This window comes from Gigantopelta aegis, chromosome 15 (genome assembly GCF_016097555.1).
Source record: "Gigantopelta aegis isolate Gae_Host chromosome 15, Gae_host_genome, whole genome shotgun sequence".
NCBI classification, from domain to species: domain Eukaryota; kingdom Metazoa; phylum Mollusca; class Gastropoda; order Neomphalida; family Peltospiridae; genus Gigantopelta; species Gigantopelta aegis.
In genome coordinates, this window is record NC_054713.1 from 12398731 (window position 1) to 12408096 (window position 9366).

A 9366-nucleotide genomic window follows, 5' to 3' on the forward strand; every position below is an offset into this window, starting at 1 on the left:
ATATAGAATTTAAAGTTAACAGATTGTGTAGAAAGTTGTTTACAAAGTTAGTTTGTTTTGTTTAACAACACCACTAGAGCACATTGCTTTTAGATATCAAATATTTGGTAATTTTGACATAATATGATCTTAGAGAGGAAGCCTGCAACATTTTTCCATTAGTAGCAAGGGATCTTTTATATGACGTACCATCCCACAGATAAGATAGCATATACCACAGCCTTTGATATACCAGTCATGGTGCACTGGCTGGAATGAGTAATAGCCTAATGGGCAAGTTGTTTGGATGATTATAATCTCAAGATTTCTGGTGATCACACCTTCATAACCTGGTATATCTACGTATTTAGAAGAGCAGTGTCTGCAAAATAGCAACATTTACTGCAGAAATCTTTCCACACAGTTTGGGCATGCATTATTAAATACATTGACATACATGTAGATAGCGATATTGGGGTAGCTAAGAAATGGGGACCTTGCTAGGTTTAGCTTACAAGATTAGTATCAATTTTAATAAATGTATCTGAATTGAAAGGTGACGAGTTAATTTATTTAGAAAGCTTTTGGCTTGAACTTATCTTACAAACCATCCTTCCACCTATTTGGACAAGTGAAAATGTTGGTGGACAAGTAGATTTCTAGATGTACTTGTCCAGTGGACAAGTGACAAAATTTCCTTATTTCTATCACTTACCCACATTAGAGGGGTCATCTGCACTCTGAGTTGTGTTATTGGTCGACAGGCAAATATAAAATGTGTTGGATGAAAAAAGGTGTCATTATTTAGTGCTGTATTTTGAACTTTTTATAGGGTGTATACTACCAAATCAAATCCCATAGACGACAATAGTAACATATGTTGCTAAAACTCCTACCTGCAACGTATCAACCGACATAAACGCCACGGATATAAATACTACCAACCCTTACACTTAAAGTGAATCAGAAAAAAATGGGGGTCAAGCTGCTCGCTTCTGAGATAACGGGTAGCGTCTATGACTACCCTAGTTTCACACAAAATTCGAGTACTTTTTTTTTACAGGTACCCCTTACATGTTTCAAGCACAAGGCTACTTGACACATTGGTACTAGATGAAATAAAATTGCAAATTTTTTTTACCCAGATGAAACTATTATTTTTTACAACCAACACACTCACATTTATAACCAATCACAGGACTTGTGGTGTTCACTTCTCTATCAAAAGTTCGGTGCACCTCGAACTTTGACCCAGCCGGAAGTTATTTGGTTTAGTACTACCTATACTGATAACATACATTTTTCAAAAAGTGTCCAGCTATGTGTCTTTATGACAACCAGGATCTGGTGTATTCTGACATAAACTGACAACCTCACTGAAACTGTTGTTTCTACAGTGCAACCTAATATAATGTACACCTCAAAAAGCATATATATTGCATATAGTTTTGTACAAATGCAATATGTCATATTAAACAACAAAATGTTTTAAAATAAAACTCCTGAAGATATTTACTTTCAGTTGGGTGTGTGTACTCAGGTATATATGTAGAGACAACAAAGATAGTCAGAGTACCTCTACCCTTTAAAGAATTCCATTAAAACACATGCACTTGATTGACCCCTAGATTATGAAGACCTTAACAGGCACATCAAAGAAATATCAGTATTAAAAAAATACACTGTCTGAGGAAGGAAACACAAACATGACTGTACCTGTATGAAGTAATGACTTAATGTCCTGAACATTAGTGTTGGGAGGAAATCCTGTATGCTGGGTGTGGGTGTCTTCAAGTTACCAGGTGTGGGAATTTCAAATCCATCGGCCATGCTGATTTTCATAATGAACCATCAAAACTATTGGCAGCCACCAATATTCCTGACTATATTTTATTTATAGCCTACTGTAGTTGGAGGTTTTAATAGTTGTGATATCTGGAATAATCATGCAGCTTTAACACATTTATTTTTGATTAATTACTGATTAATTAAAAAAAAACTATTTTTAAATGACAAAATTACCCGAACATCTATTTTCTTGCATTATTTTCTAATCCGGATGAATACAATATGTATAATAGATGTATTCCTACAATCTGTAATCCAGCATTTTATTTAGCTAGTAACATTAGGTAATACAGCTTTAACAATAAAATAAATTATCAACTTAATCCAAGGCAGATAATCAGATCTGAAAAAATTGGTTCTGAATCTAGTATAAACTCAAAATGCTTTTCATGAGAGCTAACTAAGTGATTATTAAGAAAAGAAAATGATCTGGAGATCTAAGTATATGTTTAACAACCTTATTGTTATGTACAAATAAGAACAGAAGGCACAATAGTGACAACAAATTTAATTATGTTTTTGGTAAAGTTTTTCTTCAAATTTACTTTAAATTTTGCATAAAACTACAAATTTGTCTAAAATATAACTTAGCACCCTATAAATATGTCAAAATGACAATAAAAATCAACTTCTTTACAAATTTGAGTTTTCAGAGTTTCATACATAAAAAATTAACAATGTTAATGGAAACTAAAGACATTAACCCACTATTGGCACATGCTATTTTTAATATAAAAATAAATTGCTATTAAAATCTTAGTTCAGGTTGCCTATATATAATACCACATTTAAGAGCAGTTGTATATGGCAAGTCAAATACCATGTAAAAAGAAATTATTGAAATCTTTACATTATGAATTATAGGCCAAAACCAACTTTTCTTCAGTGCTAACTTTGATTCAAACTCCATTCAGAGCCATGTACAGAGATTATTGTCAAGGTCAATGTCAAGGTCATTGTGAACTTGCATGATCGAGTGATGGCTAATTAATCAACCAGTATAGTTTAATTAAATACAATGACAAAATCATAATATTTTTTATTATGCACTGAATATGTGCTATAGGGTGTATACTACCAAATCAAATCCCATAGACGACAATAGTAACATATGTGGCTAAAACTCCTACCTGCAACGTATCAACCGACATAAACGCCACGGATATAAATACTACCAACCCTTACACTTAAAGTGAATCAGAAAAAAATGGGGGTCAAGCTGCTCGCTTCTGAGATAACGGGTAGCGTCTATGACTACCCTAGTTTCGCACAAAATTCGAGTACTTTTTTTTACAGGTACCCCATACATGTTTCAAGCACAAGGCTACTTGACACATTGGTACTAGATGAAATAAAATTGCAAATTTTTTTTACCCAGATGAAACTATTATTTTTTACAACCAACACACTCACATTTATAACCAATCACAGGACTTGTGGTGTTCACTTCTCTATCAAAAGTTCGGTGCACCTCGAACTTTGACCCAGCCGGAAGTTATTTGGTTTAGTACTACCTTCAGCAATTTCATCTTTAATACATGTATATATTGTTTTCTATAACATAATTACATATTTTGTCCTAACTTTATTTTTCAGTCCCTTCATTTTAAGTGGTCTTAAAAGAATATTTAAAAATGTTGTATATATTGTTTTGATTTTACTTTTCAGTCGCCTGAAGTGGTCTTGGCTATGGGACCGCATCTTCCACAAATCAGCCCATTCAGGCAAAACGCCAAAACGAGCATTCATCAACGAAGGATTTTTACAGGTTAAATTTTTGTTGTCATAAAGAAATTATGTTGACATTAGTATTGTTCCAATTAAGTTTGTTGAGCACTGGTCACTTGATTACTAAATAATTGATTACAAATGTCATGAGTAGATCCAAGTTGCACTAATGATACACAAGGATTTAAATACTATTGGACATAGATAACATTTAATTATTTTTTATAGCAATAGTATCTGAAAGTTTTAATACAGAAAGAAAAGAGTTAGGTAAGAAAAAATATACTTCAGACTACACCTTTAATGACTAATTTACAGTGTGCTGGGGTATTGTTAAACACACCTTCCTTTCTTCCGTTTACAGAATGAGTTGCACAGTGCTGAGAGTGCTTTGGAGAAGAAACCCGCTGTGTTCCTGGCAAGTCCTGGACTCACAATGGTATGTATAATCAGGATTTTAGCACTTACATTGTTGCTCAACTTTGGTATCTATCGGACACCAATCTAGTATTATTTGTTGTTCCAGCTAGTGCACCACGTTTTGTATATCAAAGGCCATGATATGCGCTGTCCTGTCTATGGGATGGTGCATATGAAAGATCCCTTGCTGCTAATTGATTGAGTGGCGAATACAGCTCAGATTGAGTGGCGAATACAGCTCAGATTGAGTGGCGAATACAGCTCAGCAGTTTTATGGCATTGTATACCCATTCATGCCTTTGCATAATAAAAGGGTGGGTGGGACGTAGTCCAGTGGTAAAGTACTCGCTTGATGCGCGGTCAGTTTGGGATCGATCCCTGTAGGTGGGCCCAGTGGGCTATTTCTCATTCCAGCCAGTGCTCCACAACTGGTGTAATGAAGGCTGTGGTATGTACTATCCTGTCTGTGGGATGGTGCATATAAAAGATTCCTTGCTGCTAATTGAAAAGAGTAGCCCATGAAGTGGTGACAGTGGGTTTCCTCTTTCTATATCTGTGTGGTCCTGAACCATATGTCTGACGCCACATAACCGTAAATAAAATGTGTTCAGTGCTTCATTAAATAAAACATTTCCTTCCTTCCTTAATTTCACAGGATAAAGCCCATATCTTGAAGCAGCCACAAGCATGAACATGAAAAACAATGTACACATTGTACGACTGCATACCGTAGTAATTTTTGTGTACATCTTCCATGTGTGTTTTCTTCAAATCGTCTTTTCATATAGTTGCCTGAATAATACAGCTAGTTGCAGAAAAGTAATGTGAGTTAGTCAGGGGAAGGGGTTGTATATGGCTTAATTTTTTATATGCCAGTGTTTGACAGGTCGTATTATATATGAAGAGGTTAGGCGCAAAACGCGATATATCCATTTTTAATTTTCAATAAAAGTGACTTTTTTAATTGGCGTATATCGCATTTTGATAGAAAAAACCCCAGGATTTACTGAATACAATTTCATAAGGATCAATCGCGTTTTGCGGCAAATCAGCGGACCTATGATTAGCCCTTACTGACATGCAATAATGGCTTTAACTAAAAAAAGAAAGAAAATGGTTTATATCGCATTTTTGCACCTGTACTCTTTATATTGTCATTTCCGGAGCACATATATTTGTCATTGTTTCGTGCAGGATCATCAAGGAAATGTTTTATTTAAAGATGCACTCAACACATTTTATTTACGGTTATATGGTGTCAGACATATAGTTAAGGACCACACAGATATTGAGAGAGGAAACCCGCTGTCGCCACTTCATGGGCTACTCTTTTCAATTAACAGCAAGGGATCTTTTATATGCACCACCCCACAGACAGAATAGTACATACCACGGCCTTTGTTACACCAGTTGTGGAGCACTGCATACAGGATCATCAAACCTTGTATGCATGTACACCTTGGGATGGTTTGTGCATCACATACCATAACTGTGTAGGTCACCATGACCTACTTTTCTCATTAGTACACCTTGGGATGATTTGTGTGTCACATACCATAACTATGTATGTCACCATGACCTACTTTTGACACATTAGTATACCTTGGGACTTTTTTGTATTCATACAGAATCAACAAACCTTGCATGCAAGTACACTTTTGGGATGGTTCATGCATCACATACCATAGCTACGTTATAGTGACCTACTTTTCACATTCTTGCACATTAAAGGAAATCCTTGTCCGGGCCACATCTTCCTTATCAATTCATAAAACCTTGCTTTCAAGTACAACTTGGGATGGCTGTGTGTCACGTACCATAATTAGGTCACTTCGACCTATTTTTCACTCATTACTGCATATTAAAGGAAATCCTTGTCCGGGCCACATCTTCCTTATCAATTCATACTCTTGGTTTGGTTTATCAAGCTGTGAATGTAAAATTGTTAACACCGTTGAACCAATCAGTTTGGTGTATTAGAAGTGTAGAGATGAGAGTGTGTGTGTGTGTCTGTGTGTGTGTGTGTGTGTGTGTGTGTGTTTAACATGCCCATAAACCACTAAGGTTTCAGGCATGTCTGTCACGCGCCAAGTCTCTGGATAGCCAGTGGCTTGGTCCAGGACAGATGTAGAGATGAAAAGAAAAGAAATTTTTTTTTTGCTCGGTAATTTTTCAGCCTCCATCGACCTCCATCTCGACTCTGAAAACAACAGCTCCCAGTTGCGCGGGACGTAGGATGAGTGGAATCCTCTCCGTTACCCCAACGTCTCTGGCAGCAGTGGAAACCGAGCTGCAAGACTAAACCAAGCCTGTGAAAAGACATTTTATGATTTTAATATACTAAACAGAGTTCAGTAAACTTGTAGTACAAAACTGACATTTGCATTGTATTTAGCTAATAAAATTAAGCAAATAATGAGACATTTAATTGTGATAAAGTGAAAACAAAAACTGGACATATTGATTGATATATGATGGAAACAATTTTTTTGTTGTTGATTAATTTGAAAAAGTAATTTAAAACATTAAAGTAAGTAAAAAGATTTAAGTTATTTGACAGAATGTAGATCATTTGCAGGCCATACATGTAGTTTGTGATTCTTTCCTGTGTAGAAACTGTTCCCTTGTATTTTATCTTATTTTTTTATATCTATTTAACCCATGTAGTGAAGGGTTTTCTGTAAACATATACATAGAGAAGACACACATATACAGACACATATAGAGAATACACACACGCACGCACCACACACGGACACACCACACACGCACATGCACACATACAGACAAGCATATATACACATGTACACAGTGAGAACACATACATAAAAGTACATGCACACACATACAGACATGCTAATATACATGTCCACAATCACACATACAGACATGCACTTGCTTCAATTTTTTGGAAAAGATCGATTTACTTTTTTATGTCCAAATTTGTTTTGCAGAACACTGATTTTCTTGTTTTGTTTTTATATGCATAAAACAGTGCTAAAATAATTCATAACCTATGTCTCCCCAGAAGAAATTGGTTTATTACGTTTGCTCTCTCCATCCATCCATAGCACACCTTGCATAATACCAAGATAGCTAAATTGCTCAATTTTGTACAGAGTGGCTTCAACAGAGTATTTGACTAATGTACAATTTATTTATTTTTAAATTAGCCATTTTGGAACAAATATTCTACATATACAGGGTTGGAAGTGGTTTTTAAATGCCTTGAAAGTCTTTGATTGAAAAAAATATTTGTAGGTCTTTGAATTGTAATAAAAGTCTTTAAATTCTCACAAATCATAGCCAAAGCAATGATGATATATTTTCCAGCTGCATGCATTTGATATTTTCCACTTACAAGGTTTAATCTGTCATGATGCATGTAAAAAAGCTAAATATTTTCCATGGACAGCAACATAAACAAATCGATTTGGTATTTTTATTGCATTCTATTTTCTATGGTTGCTGTGTAAAAGTCTTTGAGAATGGCAGGTAAAAGTCTTTGAGACTATGAACCCTGATATATCAAAATTGGTTAAAACAAAATTCTTTCCAGTATGACTATCTGTTTAGCCATCCATTACAAAGTTGTGATGTCAGTTTTTACTTGATTCCTTTGATACTTGTCCTCAGACTGTGATTTGATGTTGATGTTTTATTACCATTCTGTATTGCTATGTGCTGCTTTAGCTAAGTTAAATTAAGGTTGCATGGCATTTTACCTGCTAAATGGCTTGACTAAATGTTGCCTAAAAACATGTGCTTTTAATCTGTTCCCTAAAAGTTTGGGTTTTTTTTTTAACCATCTACATGTTATTTTGGAACATAAATTTTAAATTATGGCTATAGTCTTAATTCAGAAGGAAAAAAAATCATTTATATTTAGCTTGCTGTTTAAGATCTTTGCAAGTAGCACCCATTACGCACATGCATAATGCAAAATAATCTGGGAATAGATCGAGGCTGTCTGTGATAATGTTCTATAAAATATACTCTTCCCTTTTTCAGTAATTATGTTTCCCCCATAAAGCGGCGTGCGTAATGCTAAAATGTTTCTGGCTAAGCTCCTGAATAATGCTTTGAAAAAAGAAACTTCTGGGCTGTGTTTAGCCAGACCGAGCAGAGAAACGTCCACTAGACTGGTTTATGCATTTCCCAGTAAACCAAATGGCCATGTTGGTAACCAATCAAATTGTTCGCGAATGTTAGCTAAACATTCCCTGGCTGAACTTGGGGCTGGATTAATCTTTAGTTTTCAATTCAATTTAATTGTGTGACATGTATTTTTTTTATCATACTTTATATCTTTGTCCGTAGAATAAACTTCTTTAGAAGCATCAGTTTTTGTTGTTTGTTTCAGCTGAGTAAAACATATTCAACCATTATTTAGTTTTAACGCCACTAGAGCACCCTAATTTCTTATTCAGCTATTGCCATTCACGGACTATTCTTACTGATGGCAGTAACAAGATTTTCATATACATTTTTCCAGAGACCGAATAGCACATTCCAATGCTTTATTATATACCAGTCATTGAAAAATGGTAAAAATTGGAACAATGGATAGAAACCATTTCTGGCATATGTACCTGATGGGACTGGAAGAAGGCAAAGTTAAAACTTTTGTTTAAGCACATCACAAGAGCACCTGGATTTATTTATGTGGAAATGATTTATGTGCACTTTCCCAGACAGGAGAGCACATAACATAGCCTTTGATATAGAAGTCGTGGGGCACTTGTTGGGATGGGGAAAAAAACCACTATCGGACAATAGGTCGGCCAAAGGAATTTGACCGAAGCACATCAGGGGTCTAATTCACAAAGGTCTCTTGGGCTCTGTTAAACAACAAAGCATCCTCTTTGTAAGTCTTTTAGCACTGCACTGCGAGATCACAAAGTTGAGAGAGTTTAGTGAATTAGGCCGCAGGTGAGCTCTCTACCGACTGGGCTTGATCCAGTCTCCTGGAAGATGAGCAAAGATAATGGACGCAATTATACACTGACATTCTACTTTATTAACAAAATATTCAGACATTTCAAGCATGTGTGTATAAAATAAGCATCAAGTGATGTTAAATGAGATTATGATGATATGTACCTTTGTGATGTTATGAAATTTGAAATGTTTATAGGACAATACATTTTTTATTAACACTTGTAACATAATTATAATGAAATAAAATGTGATACAGTGAAACCTGAACAAACCGGAATCCACATTTCATGATCCCAAATATTCTAAATTTAAAAACGTGACCCGGATCCTGTCTAAATCTGATAAATATTAGGTCCCAGACATGATCCGGTTTAGACAAGCTTCACTTTACATCATTCTTGACTCATTTTCCATGAAACTAAATATGATACATCATTTGTTGACTCATTT

At 35.1% G+C, this 9366-nt stretch overlaps 1 protein-coding gene across 1 annotated transcript in view; it reads left to right on the plus strand.

Annotated features, from left to right (window-relative positions):
* The window catches only part of LOC121390363, a 310647-nt gene extending 302332 nt beyond the window's left edge, over positions 1-8315 (plus strand). The window contains exons 140-142 of the mRNA XM_041522159.1: positions 3496-3595; positions 3920-3994; positions 6152-8315. Of these exons, the coding sequence (XP_041378093.1) occupies positions 3496-3595; positions 3920-3994; positions 6152-6277 (301 nt within the window). The 3' untranslated portion in view covers positions 6278-8315. The remainder of the gene's footprint in view (positions 1-3495; positions 3596-3919; positions 3995-6151) is intronic.
* The last annotated feature ends 1051 nt before the right edge of the window (positions 8316-9366 follow it).